At 38.8% G+C, this 20,344-nt stretch overlaps 1 protein-coding gene across 1 annotated transcript in view; it reads left to right on the top strand.

Moving 5' to 3' along the window:
* NWD2 (NACHT and WD repeat domain containing 2) overlaps positions 1 to 19,132 on the top strand; it is a 368,048-nt gene extending 348,916 nt beyond the window's left edge. The window contains exons 5-7 of the mRNA XM_089678379.1: positions 386 to 518; positions 4,743 to 5,332; positions 11,265 to 19,132. Of these exons, the coding sequence (XP_089534505.1) occupies positions 386 to 518; positions 4,743 to 5,332; positions 11,265 to 15,194 (4,653 nt within the window). The 3' untranslated portion in view covers positions 15,195 to 19,132. The remainder of the gene's footprint in view (positions 1 to 385; positions 519 to 4,742; positions 5,333 to 11,264) is intronic.
* The last annotated feature ends 1,212 nt before the right edge of the window (positions 19,133 to 20,344 follow it).

Genomic DNA, 20,344 nt, shown 5'->3' with positions numbered 1-20,344 from the left:
TCGCAGGACAGGATGGGAAGAAGTACAAATATTTTGACAGGTAAAACATTTTTCTGTAGTTAATCATTTGCCTGAAGTTCAGCATTACTATACAGCAATGCTATCCTGTCTAAAAATACTTGTTATTACCCTTCATTTTTAACAGTATCCACTTAAAAAGTATCTCTTAATTCAGAATTTACTGTTAGTTTCCTATATCCACTTAGAAGAAAAAAAGCTTTTGTATAAATGATAAATCATGAAAAAGTGAAGAAGCGATCCCATGAGTTACGAGTGATGCACATCACAATAATTTGATCGATTTTGATTGATTTTTTTATTTTAAATTAATTTCATAGTAATTAATAATTTAGCAAACTAAATAATTTCAACTTCTTTATTCTAGGGAGACTCTACCTATGAGAAAAAATGGCGGGAGGTAGTAGAAGAGATCAAAAATATCTTCAAGACTGCAGTGACATTGCTTCATGAGAAAGGAAAGCTGAAATCCAGCCAAACAAAGAGATACTTATCATCTGGTAACTACACATTTGTCTTTATATATAACAGATGATTGTACATACCTGTTCATATATTGGAAATGTTTTGAAAAGCCGCAGGAAACACTTTTCATTCTAAATACCCTGTTAAACCTCTTCAGACTTTGAAGAGTTTCAGGTGTAGAGTCATTACTCCTTATATACTTTTCATGCATGTCCTTTTTTACTTTGTTTTTCAGTTTGATTGAGTGAGGAAGGTTTAGGACCTCTGCTGTCAAGCTGTCAATAGAACAAGTGTGGGAAAGTCTTCCAATGGAGACCCCTGTTCCGACAACTGTCATAGAGCCGATTTCTCCTGCTTTCAATAAATTTCTTCTCACTTTGTGCTATGTCTGGGACAGAAAGTAAAAAGAATTCTCAACAGGGCACAAAAAAGCTCTGGCCTTTAGTAATACATATATATATATATTTATTTATTTTTGTTTTTGTAAATAAATATATATATATTGAAGGAACACTTTTTAATCAGAGTATAGCATCAAATCAATTAAACTCCTGGGATATTGATCTGGTCAGTTAAGTAGCAGAGGGGGTTGTTAATCAGTTTCAGCTGCTTTGGTGTTAATGAAATTAACAACAGGTGCACTAGGTGGGCAACAATGAGATGACCCCCAAAACAGGAATGGTTTTACAGATGGAGGCCACTGACATTTTTTCCCTACTTATCTTTTCTGACTATTTTTCACTAGTTTTGCATTTGGCTAGGGTCAGTGTCACTACTAGTAGCATGAGGTGATACCTGGACCCTACAGAGGTTGCACAGGCAGTCCAACTCCTCCAGGATGACACATCAATAAGTGCCATTGTCAGAAGGTTTGCTGTGTTTCCCAGCACAGTCTCAAGAGCATGGAGGAGATTCCAGGAGACAGGTAGTTACTCTAGAACAGCTGGACAGGGCCATAAAAGGTCCTTAACCCATCAGCAGGACCGGTATTTGCTCCTTTGTGCAAAGAGGAACAAGATGAGCACTGCCAGAGCCCTACAAAATGACCTCCAGCAGGCCACTGGTGTGAATGTCTCTGACCAAACAATCAGAAACAGACTTCATGAGGGTGACTGAGGGCCCGACATACTCTAGTGGGCCCTGTGCTCACTGCCCGGCACCATAGAGCTTGATTGGAATTTACCATTGAACACCAGAATTGGCAGATCCACCACTGATGCCCTGTCCTTTTCACAAATGAGAGCAGGTTCACCCTGAGCACATGTGACAGACTAAGGGTCTGGAGAAGCCATAGAGAATGTTATGCTGCTTGTAACATTGTTCAGCATGACCGTTTTGGTGGTTGGTCAGTGATGGTCTGAGGAGGCATATCCATAGAGGGATACACAGACCTCTACAGGCTAGACAATGGCACTGACTGCCATTAGGTATCGGGATGAAATCCTTGGACCCATTGTCAGACCCTATGCTGATGCAGTGGGTCCTGGGTTCCTCCTGATGCACAACAATGTCTAGAATGTCCAGGAGCTCAGTGATGGCCTGGTCCAGATCTGGGAGGAAACACCCCAGGACACTATCTCTCGTCTCATTAGGAGCATGCCTCAACGTTGTCAGGCATGCATATAAGCACATGGGGGCCATACAAACTACAGAGTACCATTTTGAATAGTTGCAATGATATTTCAGCAAAATGGATTAGCCTGCTGCATCATTTTGCCACTTTGATTTTCGGGGTGTCTTTGAATTCAGTCCTCTGTAGGTTGATAATTTTAATTCCCATCAAACAATGGGGCATCCTTATGTTCCTAGCACATTACCCAGTCCATGTCAGTATACATATCCAGCATGATATTTTTCCCCATTGAGATCTGAGGTATTTTTAAAGTTTTCCTTTAATTGTTTTGAGCAGTGTATATATATATATATATATATATATATATATATAAAATATTTTTTTTTTTTTTTTTGTTTAATTCAACTTCTGTGCAATAGCTTCTATCATCTGAAATTCCTAAAAGGGGGGATTTTTTCTGACACACATGACAGTCAGGTGACAGATAATTGACACTCCCTGGCCAGTCTGAAATCACTGCCACCCCCATTGCACACTTTTGTTCCATTAGAACACAATCTTATTGAACAGCTTCCCTAAAGCAAAAAGATGACAGCTTTGCAGTTTGAATAATCAAATTAGATTAGATGTATTACAGACAAAGAAAATACTGAGAATTTAAAAACATTTACATTTTTGTGGGGAAAAGGTACTTATAATCTTGAATGGTATATTGTAAATTGAATAAATATAGGCACTCTTCAAGTACTTTTGAACTCTTTTATTTGCCACACTGCTCGACAACCTCTGCACTGCAACTGGTAAGGGCATACTGAGTAAAATAAAAGCAGGTTATGTAAATGTTTCTTTCTTATGTTTCTTAATCCAGACATAGATGGTTTAATTCTCAGCTGGTTCAGCAAGGACTGGACGAGATTCAAGCCATGTATGAGCAGGCTTAATGTACCCAAGTTGATCGATCGATCGATCAACTTGGGTACAACCAGCCTGTCGGAATTTACATGCGATTATTGCTAGCGGCTCTTATAACTGCTAGCAATAATCACTGTGTTCTCCAGCGGGGATGGCTCCCCGTGATGGGATACCCGTGGTTGCAGAAAAAAGAATCGCTCCATCTATGGCCAGCTTTACTTAGTTATGAGATATAAAAAGACTTGCAATTGTACTGTTCTGGACGTTGGAAGGATATTGGGACATTTAGTTCTGTTTTTTAAGATCAGAGGTTTTGGGTTGTGGACGAGGATGAACATTTTTAACATGAGACAGCTGTGCTCAAAAGTTTGCATACCCTTGCATTTATATTCAAAATATTACTGATCATGTCAAAAAAACTGTCTTTTATTTAAGGATAGTGATCATATGAAGCCATTTATTATCACATAGTTGTTTTGCTGCTTTTTAAATCATAATGTAAAAAAAGATCACCCAAATGGCCCTGATTAAAAGTTTACCTACCCTGGAATGTTTTCCCTTTGCACACAAGGTGACACACACAGGTTAAAATGGCAATTAAAGCTTAATTTCCCACATCTGTGGCTTTTTAAATTGCAATTAGTGTCTCCTGTGGATGCACTAAGCAGGCTAGGTATCAAGCTATTAAGAAAAGAACTGTTAAAAGACCTACGTAACAAGGTAATGGAACTTTATAAAGATGGTAAAGCATATAAAAAGATATTCAAAGCCTTGGATATGCCAGTCAGTACTGTTTAAGTAATAAGTGATTGACTTATTAAGAAGTGGAAAATTCAGGGACCTCTTGATAACAAGCCAAGGTCAGGTAGACCAAGTAAGACTGCAGCCACAACTGCCAGAAGAATTATTCAGGATACAAAGAAAAAGGCACAGGTGACCTCAGGAGAAATACAGGCTGTTCTGGAAAAAGATGGTGTGGTTGTTTTTAAGGAGAACAATACGATACTTGAACAAAAATTAGCTGCATGGTCGAGCTGCCAGAAAGAAGCTTCTACTGCGCCAATGCCACATAAAAAAAGGTGTTGTCGGGCATATTGTAACCAATGTTTGTTTGTTGCAGCACAAGTCTTTAGAGCTGAACTCCAAACATATATAAATGCTGATTCTGTACAGCAGAGTTCAGAGAAGGAGAGGAGGAGGAGCCAGTAATTTGTGCTGCATTGCAAATAGTATGCTGATAGAAGGGGAGAGCAGAGTGACAGAGAGAGGAGCTTATCATTGTACTGCTATTCCTTTGACTGAAAGACACAGGGCAAGGAGGAGACCTGGAAGTGAAAGTGAAACTGCAGCAGAGAAAGATAAGGTCCCCTCCCCTGGTGTGTAAATGTCAAGACTGTAAATAGAAATAAAAATCCTTTGGGTAGAACAGCTCTCAAATATATGTTTCTCCAGTACATTTAGCTATTCGCCTGGAGTTTAGTCTTCAGCATGTTTTGGGAGAAAACCCACAAAGAACACACTGACAAATGCCAAACTAATGTTGTCTTTAGTGAAAATTGAGTTCAGAAACCAAGCATAACAAGACTAGAGTGCTGATTGCTTAGCCACATGAGGCCTAGACAGCTGTAGGACAAAAGTAAAAGTTGTTGGCAATAGGTTAGGCATTTTTTACAAAGCTCTGTATGGAAACAATGTAAAAATAATGTTACACGTATTATATAATTTGACTGTTCTTATAGGAATACTAAAAAAACTGTATTTTTGTTTTACCTAGCTTTGGAAGATGAATTTGATTTCGCTCTAGGAAAGCAAACAGCAGCATTTTTAAAGAAGTGTGTTTGCTATATTCGTAAAATTTCCAATATTGAAAGACACGTAAAAATCCCAGAGATGTCCAAATATACTGATGTCACTAAGGTTGACAGCAAGATCATACGAGACCCAGAAGCCCAGGAAAAAATGATAAAACTCAGGGATGAATTTATTCCAACTATTGTGGCATCATCCAATCTTCGAGTTTACACCTCTGTAACACATTGTGATATGAAGCTGGGCTATTCACAAGAAGTAGAGAATCATTATGTAGAAGGGCTCTGCAAACAGTTCTATGAAGATATGATTGATATCATCCAGGCAACCGTGCAGCAAAACTTTGAAACTGAGACTGATTCTCTGTATGATGAAATCCTACAGCACTTGTCCCTGTGCCGGACATACTCTACCTTCTATGAATACAGATGTGAAACACTAAGCCTGGTTCATAAATACATACAGCCTTCCAAATCAGGACATACTAACCCTCTTATTGTATATGGAGGACCCTGCACTGGAAAAACACTACTGTTAGCAGAAGTAGCAAAAAAGGTATTTATTTATATATACAGTATATATTGTATTCTAACAGATACAGCCCATACTATTTTATGGCCAGCATTGGTAAAGTGTATGTAAAGCTATTTTTGTTATATAGAGTAGGGAAGGGTTACAAAAACGTATTAGTTTTTTTCTTTTTTTTTGTTGCTGTCTTTATTGCATTGGGGGATATTTCTGTTCACTTCCAGTCCTGGATTCACAACTGGAAATAATAATAAATCTCCAAAATTAGAGGAATTGTCATCTGGGTTACAATCTTTTTTAATTGTGAATTGAGCAGAGGTTTTTTTTACTTACCTAAAGTGCTATGGGCTGATGTCTGTTTAATGATGTGTAGGGACGGATATCCAGTCTGACATCATATTTGCCAGTTGGAGCTCATGTTGGCTCTAAGACATGAGCAGAGCAGTGGCTCCGGACGAGACACATTTGGCTGGCTGGTTCATTGTGTGCTGGTATCGAGCACTTTTTAATGTAAGCACAATTCATGTTATTTGTGGCCACATGTATTAATAAAGAGGTATGCAATAAGTATGTTTTGGTTTGTGTTCCCTTTTGATTCTTGAGCATTGGAGGTGCATTACAAGTCTATTGGGGGTCATAGATGGTGGTTCCCAGGACGAGTGGTGAAGAAGCAATGAGAGACAAGCTCTGATGATTGAGCACTTTTAAAGGGGCGAAGAGGAGCACATGTAACAAAACTGGATTGTGTTAAATGATCACAAAAAGGGAACACACGTGTGTGGACATTGTCTAAGCACTTTGGGCAGGAGTGCAAATAGCACATACCATTAAAGTTTGCTGCACATGCATTTTTGCACATGCTGTTGTGGTGAAGCACTTTAGGAAAAACCCAAGCACTGTTAGCGATTAAAACAGATTTTGGCTTATAACACGCAATAATTACATGTCAGAGGCCGCAGCTGGGTTAAGTTGGTTTTTTTTTTCAGTTATGCTATATATTTTTGTAAAAAGGACAACAGAGGGGCGAGTTTCCCCAGCAGGGACACTTTTAGGGATATTTATATTTTGAAGAGAGCAGGAAAGAGTTAGAAGCCCTGTTTTTATTGCTGCCCCCACTGCAGATTCACTTTCTCTATTATTCTGTATTATTCTTTTCAACCGTTATCACAGAGGCAGGAAGTGATGGAATTTTTTTTTAAAATTACAGTTGTTACCAGAGCAAAAATTGATGATAAATGCCCAAATGAAGACCTCTGTTCTAACAATAGCTGTCTAAGAGGGAAGTTCCCTTCACTTTTTGGGGATCTCCTCCCACTTCCTGTAGTGTGGGACAGTAAATTAAAATATTTCCAGTGTAGCACCACCCCTGTAGGAACTTCAGGATATAACTGGGTTTATATACTAGAGGCAAAAAGACTGTGAACATTGCAAGTGCAGTTTCTCCAGAGTTTAGTAAATGAGGCGAAGCTTTACTTTACAATCACATGCTAGGAAACAAAAAAACAGCATTTTTGTTTGCATATGGTTGGATGATAGTACTTCCCCTCATTTACTAAGCTCCGGAGCAACTACACTTGCAGAGTGCAACTGCACTTCCAAAGTGTATTGTCTATTTGTCTTTAGTAAATCAATCCCTAAGTCTCTGTGTAATTGGAGATGGCATGCCTGGCTTACCCAGCACTTACCAACACACCTTGGTCATTTTTTAAAAATTATTTGAACAGCAAGCACCTGAAAAAAGACAATTTGTACAAACGCAACAAAAAAAATTATTTTGAATGGAGGGAATAGCTATACACTAGCAAAGCCCTTTTCTACCAATATGCAAATGAATGGGTAGTCTGTTCTTAGTACCAAGATGACAAAAAGGGATGCACTGATAGCTGTTTTTTACCGGCAAGTACAGATACTTATACTCAAGTACTCACCTATACCAACTACTGATACCTTTTGCGGTGCGATTCGAGCTCATACAAAATGAATGGACTCAAATTGCACTTCAAAGAATAGCATGTGATTTGAAGAGGAAAGCAGTGTGATTCCTGTCCAAATCGCATGTAGTTTCCCTCACCGCTCCTGTGTGAACCCAGGCTGAAGTCACTATGACAAGCCTGGGTTCACGCAGAAACTGTGTGGGAAACCGCATGGGATTCAGACAGGAATTGCACCCCGTTCCTGCTGAAATCGAATGCTATTCTTTGCAATGCAATTTGAATCCATTCATTTTGTATGAGCTCAGAATGAACCGCAAAGGTATCGGTTTTAGGTATCAGAGCATTTGCACGTGTACAAGTATTTGTGCAAATGCTTGGTATCGGTATTGGTGCAACCCAACAAAAAAGGCTACTTATTGCAGCTAAACAGTCCCATCCTCACTGGCCAGTGATAGATGAGATAAGCACGTTTTGTGAGCAGTCGTAGGGCCCTTTAAGAAATAACACAGTCTCAATAAGGAAAAAAGTCAGCTTGCTGAAGTTTGAGCTCCCGTCCCGTGCTCGCTCCCAGAATCTCTATCCGTTGACACATATTTAGTTTGGTATAACTTTACCCATCAGGAGTAAGGGAGGGACAGCAGTTCAGTCACACAAGGTGTTCACCAAATGCATCACACCCTCTCAAGGAGTAGACTCAGAATTTCCAAGTCAAAGCTCCAAACAACAGCTTGTCCCTTGGCACCGGGAAATGTCCTTGGGTGACAGCCACACACAAAAGAGTCCTGGGCACACCCAGTTACTGTCTCCAGCAGCAGAATTCCAAACGCATTGGGAGGTAGATCTCCAATAGTGGGGTACCTTGCAGATTGGCAGCTCTGTCCCTGCACACTTTTGCACCACTTGTGTTCTCACTCCTCTGCCTTGTCCAATTCCTCCTTCTGACTTTTTAGATAGCACTAGACATTACAAAAATGGCTTCCCCCAGCGCTCTCCTTAAATGTGGTCTCTATTATTGAATGTTCAGCTAATGGTCTTCTTAAAGGTGGCTGCTGCATTTGTACACAAACAATTGTTTAACTTAGCTCTGTCAATTTCACAAAAGAATAATGCAGCACCAACAGAAGGAAAAGCAAATGTCCATAGCAACTATAGTCCTGGCTACACTAGTTTAGAGTTACATGCTTTGACCTTCATTGTAATGTATGGAGAATATTATGTCTTTTGAGAGACAGAGTGATTGTGTATTTTCACAACATCCACTAAGCTATAGGAAAATTCCCTTGCAAAATGAAAAGCCTATTTAGAGATTAGTTAATTGATCCAAACTGAATAAAATGCAATTAAGATCAGGCAGATTGATAATGCCTTGATGTGTCAGAGTAAGCCCAATTCACTAAAAAGGTCTGTATGTTCTCCCTTTGTTCCTCTAAAAATTCTGAATTAATATTATGTTAGCTATTATTTTAAACTGAAAGGCGGCACATGATGTAATTAAGTCCATACTGTAACTATGTCTATGAAATACAGTATATACCTAACAAGGAAGAAGAAGGGGATGTGGCTCCAGTATCCTGCAGGCAGAATTGTGTATAGCAATGAACTAGTGAAGAATGGAAAATGCCCCTTTTTCCAGTTCACTTTACTGGTCATTAAAACCTATGAAACACAATGAGAAAATTGGACAAAAAATTCTTCTTTCTAAACGATCATCCAATAATCTGAGCATTAGTACACAGCTTTGGAGAGCCGATCATGACAGTTCGTGCAAAATTATCTGAAGGGACAAGTACGAAAATTTTCACGTACGATAACAGATTGAACGATTTACATTTAGTCAGTACAGTATTCGTCTGTAAAAAATTGAGTGACCAAGGCTGTGCATGCTCATAAAGAAAATAATACATTACAATACAATACATTACATCACTTCTGAAGTTGTATTCTTTCTTACAAGAATTTTCGTAACATTAGTAACCCCTTCATTTTCGATATGAGAGATCATTCATCCAATATTTTCATTGTGTGTTCAAGGCATTAATGTTTTTGTTTTCCAGCCTTTGCTGTTTTTAACACATAAGTAAGGGGGTGAATAGGATTTTGTTTAATACAATTTATTTATAGAGCACCAAAAATTTATGCAGCACTTTACATATATTGCACGTTCACATCAGTCCCTGTCATAAGGAGCTTTTAGTCCAAGGTCCCTACCTCACATGAATGCATACACATACTAGGGCCAATTTAGACAGGAGCCAATTAACCTGCAAGCATGACTTTGAAGTGTGGGAGGAAACCAACACAAACACAGGAAAAACTTAAAAACTCCTTTCAGTCAGTTGCATGGTTGGGGTTCAAACCAATCACCCTAGTGCTGCAAGCCAGGAGTGCTAATCACTTATCATTCACCATGCTCTGATTAAAAAGCATACATATGCAGCACTACCCGCTTAGGTGTCACTGAGGTTTTTGGTTTCCTTATAGTCCTGCACAGCCAGGCAACACGCATTTTCACATTAACTTGCATCCAGGAGACAGTAACCAGTCTTTGAGCTTTGTTTTGAAGTTTTATTAGGGGATTTGAACTGGGATAAGGGTGCCCAATGTAACAGTGAAACCAAGGACAACTTCCTAGAACTATATACAAGTTTTTACAGCAAAATCCTCTTCTTGGAGAGATAGCCAGCATCTCCTGTAGTATCACCCCAGACCAAAGATTTTACTAATTCAGCAGTTCTGGGTGAATCCCTGAGCAGGGGATCCAGTGCCTGTCACTTTAAGAGAAGACAGTCCTGGGTAGTTGCTAATTTGGTTCTTCTTCCCCTATTTGGCCCAGGAGGAGCAGGTCTACTCACTTGGTCCTCTTCCAGTGTTGCTGGTGGGTCAGTGGCTGCTACCAGGCCTTCTAGTTGGGCCGCTTTTTCCCTGCCACACAGGTAGTACTCTCTCAGGGGGCCTGGTAAAGTCATCAGCTTTCCTCCTTCCAAGGTTGCTCCTGCCTGGAGGTGAGCCCCTCTCCCATCTGGGACCCCTCCCAGGCTCCTGCTCTCCAGCCTCACTTCTCCATCTTCCACCCTAACTCTCCTCCAACTCTCCCCTCCTCCTGCTGCTGAGCAGGCTTAGTTACTGTTAAAGGCTGTCCTGGCCACTTGCCAAGTCTCCTGTTGGGGATTGGCCAGGATGCTCTAAGAGTACAAGGTAGCCACTCCTCACCTCCACCCACTGCTTCTAGAACCTTTTGCAAAGTTCTAGTGCAGGGGGAAGTCCTAGAGAACTAGTCTGCAGAGCCTCTCAGCTCTGACCTAAATTTGACCCTGCTAGCTATCACACCCAGGCTGCTACTCAGCCCTCATATATAAAAATTGAATTAGAGCTCCCCCTAGCTAACCAAGAGGATGCTACACATAGTATGAAAATATATTTCGTAGGATGAAGTTACACTAATGAAAACTGGTCTTATAAAGTATATTTAAATAATGAAATAACTGCTCAGTTCTACAAACTTAATTGAAAATGACTGTAAAGTATAATTTATATAATTAAAATAATAAACAGGTTTATACTTACTTGCTCTGTGCACTGATATTGCACAGAGCCACCCCTTACCTCCTCCTCTGGGTTCCCCTCCAGCAATCTTTACTCCTGCTCTTCTGTGTCTGCCCCCATAGCAATCCACTTGCTGTGGGGGCAGATGTGCAGGCTTGCTCCTGAGCTAGGCTGTGTGTGTCAACCACACCCCCCACTCTCTGCTCACTGGATTTGACTGGCAGGAGCAGGAGCCAGTGACCCCGACTGTTTTCGGAATAGCTGTGAGACCATGAAAAGAGGGACAGAAAACATGAAGCTGGGCACAGCGCTGGATCGATACAGGAATCAGGTAAGTGTTGAGGGGAGGGGCAGTGGAATGTTTTTTACCTTAATGCAGAGAATACATTAAAGTAAAAAATCTTAAAACTTTAGAATCCAATGAGATCACCTTATTACATCAAAGGGAAACATTGTAATTTTGACTTTTGTTTGTATTGCAGGCCTTTTCATGGCTTCAAGATGAAATTGGAACAGATTCTGATCCAGTGATCATTGTAAGATTCCTGGGATCCACTGGAATGAGCTCTGAATTATATTGTTTACTGCAAAGCCTTTGTGAACAACTCGCAGTAAACTACCGATGTTTACTGCAGAGCATTCCAAAAAAGATCCTGGACCTTCGGGAACTGTTTTTAAACTTGCTGAATGAGTCATCATTTCATAGACCCCTTGTTCTTGTGCTGGATAGTCTTGAACAACTTTCAGAGAGTGAAGATGCCAGAAAACTTTGGTGGCTTCCTATTCACCTTCCTCGCACAGTTCGTATAATCATATCAACACTGCCAAACAAACATGGAATGCTCCAAAAACTAAGGTGCCTTATACACAATGAAGACAATTATGTAGAACTTATTCCACGGGATCGTAAAATGTGCAGCCAAATACTTAAACATCAACTTCTGAGAGTTAAAAGGAAGGTAACATCAGGTCAGCAAATTTACGTCAATGAAGCTTTCTCTAGGTGTACTTTGCCAATGTTTGTCAACCTTACTTTCAGAGAGGTCCGAAACTGGAGATCTCATAAAGATGTTGATGACTCAACTCTTTGTGTGACTGTACATGAGAACATAGAACAGTTATTTTGCTCACTGGAGAACAAGTGTGGGCTACGGTTGGTGTCACGGGCACTAGGGTACATTACAATGGCCAAAACAGGTCTTAGTGAGGTAGAGCTGGAGGATATTTTAGCTCTTGATAACAGTGTGATGAATGAGTTATTAGCCAATGGGAAACCATTGAACCCATTAAGGGTACCTTATAGAATTATTGCACAAATTAGAGAGGATCTTACTGGATATTTAGTAGAGAGACACGTAAGGAATGTTACACTTTTGGTTTGGTCAAACAGACACCTTCATCTTATTGCCCAGAAATTGTATCTTAGTAATGATGATGATTTGCAAGAGATGCATGCCAATGTAGCAGAGTACTTCTTAGGTGTATGGTCAGGAGGAAGGAAAAAAGCCTTTTACAATGAGCATCAATATTTTGAAAATTGCATTCAAAATGAACATAGTGGCATACATAATGACGGAAAACATTTTCCTGATGAAAATGAATTTGACAGGCAGGCTCCAGAACAGCCCTGGGCATTTCAGTGCAATCCTTTACAGCCTGATATATTTTTTGTGAATCACAGAAAAATGACAGAACTTTTGCATCATTTGACAAGATGTGGTATGACAGATGAAATGATGTCTGGGATTACAATGAACTTTAGTTGGCTGTACACAATGATCAAAATTGGCCAGTTTGAACAGGCACTAGGTGATATCGAAATAGCATACAATTACTCACAAGAAAAAGAGTTGAAGTTTCTTGCAAGTACCCTTCAAAGCATTAAAAATAAAGTTCTTAAAAATCCAGGGTCCCTTTCGGCTGAGTTACAGCAAATACTTCTTCCAGTTGTGAGTTCTTTGCCTAAATTCCGGAACCTTCTTTTAGAATGTGACAAGGATGGACCAAAATACTGTTCAATTGTCCCACTCCATTCTTCCATGGATGTTACCTACACCCCTGAAAGAATTTCACTATCATCTAGCTCACTGCACATCACTGAGGTCCTCCCAACATACAGTCCAAATATTATAATCTCTGCACTTGAGAATGGCACTATAAGTACCTGGGATGTTGAATCAAGGCAACTTTTAAGGCAAATTACCACTACCCAGTTTGTAATAATGGGGATGAAGCTTACAGCAGATGAAAAATATCTTGTTGTGTCCACAGCAAAGAACACCCTACTAGTTTATGATAACCTTAACTCTTGCCTTTTATCTGAAGTTGAAATTAAAGGTTCCAAAGGGGTTGGAGGGGGCCCAAACCTTATAAATGGGTTTACACTTTCACATACACATGCACTGGCCTGGTTGGAAGCAAGCAAAGATGTTAATGTTATAGATTTACTTTACGGCTGGCCACTTTACAATTTCCATTGCTGGTATGAGGTAACCTGCATTCAGTGTTCTTCAGATGGACTGTATGCATTTTGTGGGCAATACCTTAATACTACCACAATATTTCATTTGGGTACTGGTGAGAAACTGTCAACTGTTACATCTGAATTTTCTGGAGGGTTTTTGAAATACATTCTCGTTCTTGATAGTCAAGAAGCAGTCATGATTGACAATGAAGGGAGCCTCTCTGTGTGGAATACAGAGGAAATTACCAATCCTCAAGTAACTGAAGAATTTGATTGTACCAAGGGAGACAGTGAAGTCATCAGCACTGAGCTATCTGAAGACCAAAGTGCAATTCTTATCTGTAAAGCATTAAGTATCGAACTTTTGGATACACGTATGTGGAAAATTTCTGAAAAGTTTCGGGCAAAACGCAATGAGAAATTTATTTCAGCTGCCCTTTCCAGAAATTCTGACTGTATAATTGCTTCCATGGAAAATACCTCATCTATATTTGTATGGAGAAGAGACACTGGACAATGCATGGCAAGTTTACAAGAAATCTCAGGGAACATTGTCAAATTAGTGAAATCAAGCCATCACAATTTACTCCTGTCCTTGTCTGTTAGTGGTGTGCTTTCCATTTGGGACATTGACATCTTAACGGCAATGTCCAATATTGACAAAACAGGTAGAGCTGTCCAATCGGTTTTGTTGTCTGGCAGAGGAGATTACATTTACTCACTTGATGGATCTGATTATGTCCAAAAATGGAATTTTAACACTGGTTTTATTGAATCTGCTTTTAAGCATGAGGGAAATGTGGAAAATGGTGTGCTTACAGCCACTGGTGAATTGCTTGTCACCTCAGATGACAAATGTAACCAATATGTTTGGCATTCTGGTACTGGTGAAAATCTTTTCAGAATTAGTGGTCAAAGAATATCACAGCTGTTAATAACACATAATGATCAATTTATAGTGTCTCTTTGTGAGCAAAATGCATCTAGAGTATGGAGGCTTGCAACGGGCCATAAAGTCTGTAATATCTTAGCTGCCTTAAAGAATGCACTTATAACTACTGCAAACACGTTTGTGATTGGCATGACCAAGAACAAGCTTCTGGCTGTAAGTTTATGGACAGGAAGCATAACAAAAAAGTACTGTTGTGATGATGGGTCAACAATTGTAAACTTCAGACTGAATCCAGACTGTCCAGATTTTGTTGTGTTTATGACATCAACTGAAGCTGTGAACATCTGGAGCCTAGCTGAGGAGGCAATCTGTAGAAGGGTGCAGCTTCCATGCAACTTTTTGAAAAATCTCAATGATTTTGAAATCTCTCCAAATGGGAAGCTTGGAATTATCACTCATGGTGATGAAAAGTTCAATGTTCTTGATTTGCATAGTGGGAAGCTTAGAGTGGTGCATGCATCAGGCGTTATATGGAAGCAGAGCTTGTCTTGCGATGGGCGTTACCTTGTCTACATTTGCTTCCGAAATGGGGACGATGATGAGGACAATTCAGTTTCAAGTTTAATTGTGATGAGACTTGCAGATGGAAAGAGCATTGGTGCTTGTTCCTTATATAAAACTCCAACTTTCCTTGCACTTTCACAGCGACATCTCAATATCGTTGTAGGATTTGATGACGGGAGTATTGGCACTTACACAGTAGTGGACCGAGTCGATGCCACATTGAAAATAAAAATAGCAACTTCGAACAGTCGTCAGATTTTCAATAACAAATCACATATTTTCAGGCCCAAGTGCAATAATTACATATACAAAATGGCACCTGACTGCTTATGGAGAGAATCCACTGAAGTATTTGCTAGAGACAGCCCCATCACGGTGTCAGATTCTGGCGAAGGAACAGAGACAACTCCAACCAAAAAACATAATTTTTGTTATGAGAAAATGTGCTCTGCCATTGACTGTAGAGGGCAGAGCTTTGCAGCAAAGAACTGAGACCACCAAAGCATAGATGCTTACAAATAGGTTTACACACCATTCTGATCTTAAATTACATCTTTTAATTAAGTGTGCATGACAATTCAGGCATCATTGTTGAAAAAAAAAAAAAAATATCCAGCAAAATATAGCAAAAACTCTGTTGTCTGGTAGGTCATGTTAAATTTTATATATATATATATATATATATATATATATATATATACATATTTCAGGCACGGAAAATTGATTGAGGCATTGTTAAATTTACAAATTTAATGCTCATATTGTTTTCCTGTGATAAACCTATGATTACAAATAGAGAATCTGTAAAGGCATAACCATGCCATAAATGCAAAGTCATGGTCTTGACATCAGATTCCTATGCTGCAGCTAAAGGTGCCATGAATATTACTTGCCAGTAAATACACAATACACACAACTTTTGCGGATCAGTTGACCCTTTCATTGATGGGTAGGAGCCAATTTTCAAACTTATATTTTCCCCTAAAGGTGTAATATCAGTGCAGCTTTACACACATACATATGTTCAGGATGCATATGTGATTATTTAGGGAACTATTGATAAAAGCTGTGATCTACAGTCAATCGGTGATTTTATATCAAAAATCTATGACCAATTTAAAACTGGTCGTACAGAGCTAGATGTGCATCATTGAAGTGGGGTATCTGCAATGACAGGTTGAACAACAGGGAAATGGCCAGTCTTTTCCAGCCATCAGAATTTTCTTTGGGCTGTCTTCCTTGCCTTTAATACCCCATACTTTGTGTATGGAACCTGATTTATGGAAGAATTCTCTGAGATTAAATATTTCAGTGATTCTGCCCAGTAGGCTTTATACTAATAACGAAACACTTTTTTAATTTAACGTCAGAGCAACTTGAATGAGAAAAACAATGAATAACAGAGGCTTTGTTTTGCACCTTTGTTGTCTTATCCCACACAGTAGAAGAGGGCTATGCAGTGTATCTTGATTAGAAATAGATGACGTGTCACCATTTTAGGTAAAGTTGGCACAGAACTGACTGGTCTGATATATAGAAAGTGTTCTTTTTGTTCTCCAGATTGTATTAGTATGTGAGTTTTAGTAAGGTAAGGATAGCTTAAGAGTTGACCTATAAATATACCAAATTGTAGGGAATTATTTTTGCAGCCAGTAGTTGATCATTGTTTTTTCACTGTAACTGAAGCTACACAAAGCTATCAGCATGTCTGCATTGCTTCAAGCCAAGTCAGAAACAACTCACCCACTGTTCTCCATAATGCATCTGCCCATGCATGGACACCCTAAATTAATGGTACCTACCACTGCAGTGTTACAACTGGATAGAGATATGTGTGTACCCAAGTATATTGAGTCTAAAGTTGGAATTAAGTAGTCTTGTTTTAATTTACATAGCAAATAATAATTATAAAAAAAAAAGACCAAATAAAATTGACAGCACCTGGAGGAGCGTCATGTGAAAAAAATGAAAAGTTATCTTTCAAAGCTCTACTCTAGTCAAAGCATGTTTAGTTTTGGATGCTAACGGAAGATCTTAGATTTTCTGCCTTGTTGGTATTGGTGCGTGTGTCCCCATTGCAAACATGGCCCTCAAGAAATGAGGAGAAGGGGTCTCCAGGAAGAGAAAGAAAGCAATAAAAACTTTGCAGAGTATATTTTGCTGTTACTCGCTACCCTTTTAAATCCCTGTCACTAGGGCAGGACGTGAGGGCAAATCTCCCCAGTGGGGGCACAAACAGAAATAAAAACAGACACAGGTTGTGTTCCCTACTCTACCCAAAATTAAGTTTTCTGGATTTGGCCTCAACAAATAAAAAAATGTTTTATCACAACTTTAACAGAATCGTAGAATTAAAAAATATTATACATTTTTATTATTCCTAAAAATCATTATGATTCTGTTATAGGCTCTCCTAAGCCAAATTTAAATCTTTTGGGCTATTGTAGTGTTTGATTTCTAGTAAGAAAGAACATTTCAAAAGAAGATATTAATCAAGATCAGCTTTATCAGTTAAATATTAACTGTCAAACTAAACCACCAAAAACATTGCATTTGTGGACCTGCAATAGTTTAATTTTGACATCTGCCTTAAAAATTCTGTTCTATTCTGTGTTACATACAGATCAAATGACCAACCTAATACTCTGGGATTGTCATAATGCCTGCATATTGTCAAAAATAGTCTGTTATATCAAATGATATATCCAAAGGTTCTATAATGTTTTGAATTTCTAGTGAATTTCTTACTTATATTTGATGTGCTGAATGAGATGTTTAACATACAGCTATTGACTGTTTTCAACTTTTTTAAAATTTCGTTTTGATCCAGTATGTTATCAAATGTTTATGGAGATTTTGCATTAATCTAATATAGTGTATGTATGACATGGCATGGTTTTTCCCAGCTTTTCAAAGAAATTATATTAAATAAGCTTGTCAGGCATTGAGTACCTGCTTGAATAGATTCTAAGATGGGACATGCCCAACTAAGATACAATAGGCATTATTAACAGGTCTGCTCCACTAAAGACTGATATTTCATTTTGTGGTGTTTGAAAGTCGAATCACATGCTGGTATGAACTCCAGTTCCAGTAACAAGATATTTTCACCAGAATCCAAGGTTTGGCCAAGTGCTCCACATTTATATAAAGAGAATTTTCCTTTGCCCATGAAAAAGGTTCATTTAGCTCATCCCTATCCTAACTGCATATACTTACATTTTCTTGCACCCCACATTTTACCCCCATTCCTCCCCACTCTACAGGTTTCTTCAACCGCCAAAAGTGAAGTGAAATGCCCAGAACTTGCACATATGAGTGAGCATGTGCGCTCTCCCTCTTTCCCTTGTGACAGTGCTAAGTACCTTATGATTTGCTTAGTGCAGTCACTGACTAGAAAAGAAATTCATAAACCTGTGTGAACGCCAGCAAGTTAGTTTGGAGCTCACATGGGGCTCCATTATTCCAATTCTGAATAGCTAAGTGGAGTGGCAGGGGAGTAAGAAAAGGTGAGCGCATTCTACTGAAGGGAGAGAAGTAAGCCTTTTATTTTTTTTTTCCTGCATGTGCGAAGGAAATGGTAACTTTATGAACTTGTGGAATGCACACAATATTATAGGGAAATACTTACAGTGGAGTCTAAAAAAAGAAATAAGAACCTGGCAAGTGAATCTTCCACTGCCCTCCAAAACCGAGTTGTCCAAAACTATTACTTTTTGATGGCAGTTGGAGATGGTATGCCAGTTCTGGCTTCTTTTATCTCTTAAGGGCTGATAATGAGATCACTGCATTTTGGTTTCCAGATCCTCCACAACCCATTACAAGGACAATCTCTGTACTTCCTCCAGGACTGCAATATCCCTTCGAAATTTAGCAGGGGGACCTTTTCTGAAGTCTACAAGACAAATAAGAAGCTAGTGAATGATTCAGTCAACCATCATCTACCCAGCAGTGAAATATCAGTTTTAGGTAGACTTACCTTTAAATAACACACTGCAAAAGAGTAGCAATGCATGCAGTAACTCAATGCAAACAAGCACAGGTCAATCTTAATTTGGCCAACTACTAGCAGCTTGAGACTGGCCACTGATTAGTTGCAATGAGCCACTGTACAACATTGCCCTGTGCACTGTTATTAAATAAAGGCCATTGTGATACATCTGTGTTTTGTGTACAAGCCAATATAGTATATTCAGTGACTTGAATGATTTTTCCTATCTTGTTTGCAATTGATAGATGATACTGAATGTTTTTATGTAAACTTTGTATTGTTGGGAGCGTTTCCCCAAGCAGAGATTTATATTTTCATAAATGTTTAACTTAGTTACCTTTTGTTACAGAGGTATTATATTAAAACTCTATTGCAGTCTTCAGACCATATACAGTCTTGTGTATGCATTGTTTGTACAAATAAAGCAAGTTATATTGAATTACCGGTGTCAACTGATTATTCAAATTGAGACATTGAGGGTAACAATTAAAACAAGTTAACTGCTAATGTTAAGAAATATTTCCACTAAGCTGAATTTATATTGTGAAATTGTTTCTTTAAAGCGGAACTTAACTTTCACAGGCAACATTATCTATTTGTAATTCTTATGCTGCTAGCATTAGTAAATAGATAGGATGGTATATTATATTTAATTGTGTTAACCTTTTTTCTTATATTTATTTTGTTGCTCCCTCGTGTCTGGCCTAGGCCAAAATGATGCCATACATCCCAGGGGTCTTCATGGGCATTTTTCTTCTTTCACCTGGAGGAAGGGAGGGTTTTCTCAGCTAAGCACCCCTGCCAGCCTGCATGCCTGAGTAAGGGCTAATGAATTCCACAAAGTAAATGCTACGTGAATCATCTGCCCTTACTCAAGATGGACATGGTTAGAAATGCTAGGGAGTGTGTTTCAAAATGTTTTCACAAAAAATAAAGTTTAAAGACATGGATGGATGGGTGAGCTTGCTTTAAATATTACAAATTAATTAAATAGTGCTTTTTGTATATGGTGCTCAGATACAGTTTAGTTCTACTTTATGTTTTCTATAATTTTTCATCATTCCTCAGAGCTAAATTTACATGTGCCACTCAGCAAGACTGCAACTCCCTGTACACAGTATTTGCAGGAGGCAGCTTTACAACATTCATTAAAATCATACATGGTAAGCCATGTAATTCCTGTTATAGGATAACAATGTTCTTTCCCTGTCTCTCAGTTGTGCTCCTTCAGTGTCTTCCTTTCACACAGGCTTCCAATGAAGTCTACAGGTGGCTGTTTAGCACATATTTGGTTCACTGTTGTCACTATTAAGAAAATGACCCTGAGAAATTCCATAGCTCTATCCCTTGAGTGCATGCATATATAAGGAAGATGTGGCAAATAGGCTACAGGAGATCAGCAGCATTGCAATGCTTGAGATTGAGATGCAAAAATATTACAAAAGTGACAACACTTTTATGGTTAAAAAAGGTAGTCATTTATCATACACAGTGCTTCAGCAAATGTCATTCACTTAGTGTTTACATCTACTTGTCTAATTTCTTCATAAATGCAGGGTTGTATTTGCCACAAGGCAAACAAGGCATTTGCCTAGGGCAGCATTTTTCAGGGGTGGAGCAGCACTGCCTCTTGAAAGAAGGGACAGAAGAA

The sequence above is a fragment of the Staurois parvus genome, unplaced genomic scaffold (assembly GCF_062004578.1).
Source record: "Staurois parvus isolate SC_StPar_1 unplaced genomic scaffold, SC_StPar_1.0 ptg000204l, whole genome shotgun sequence".
NCBI lineage: Eukaryota > Metazoa > Chordata > Amphibia > Anura > Ranidae > Staurois > Staurois parvus.
This window is presented reverse-complemented; position numbering and strand designations above follow the sequence as displayed.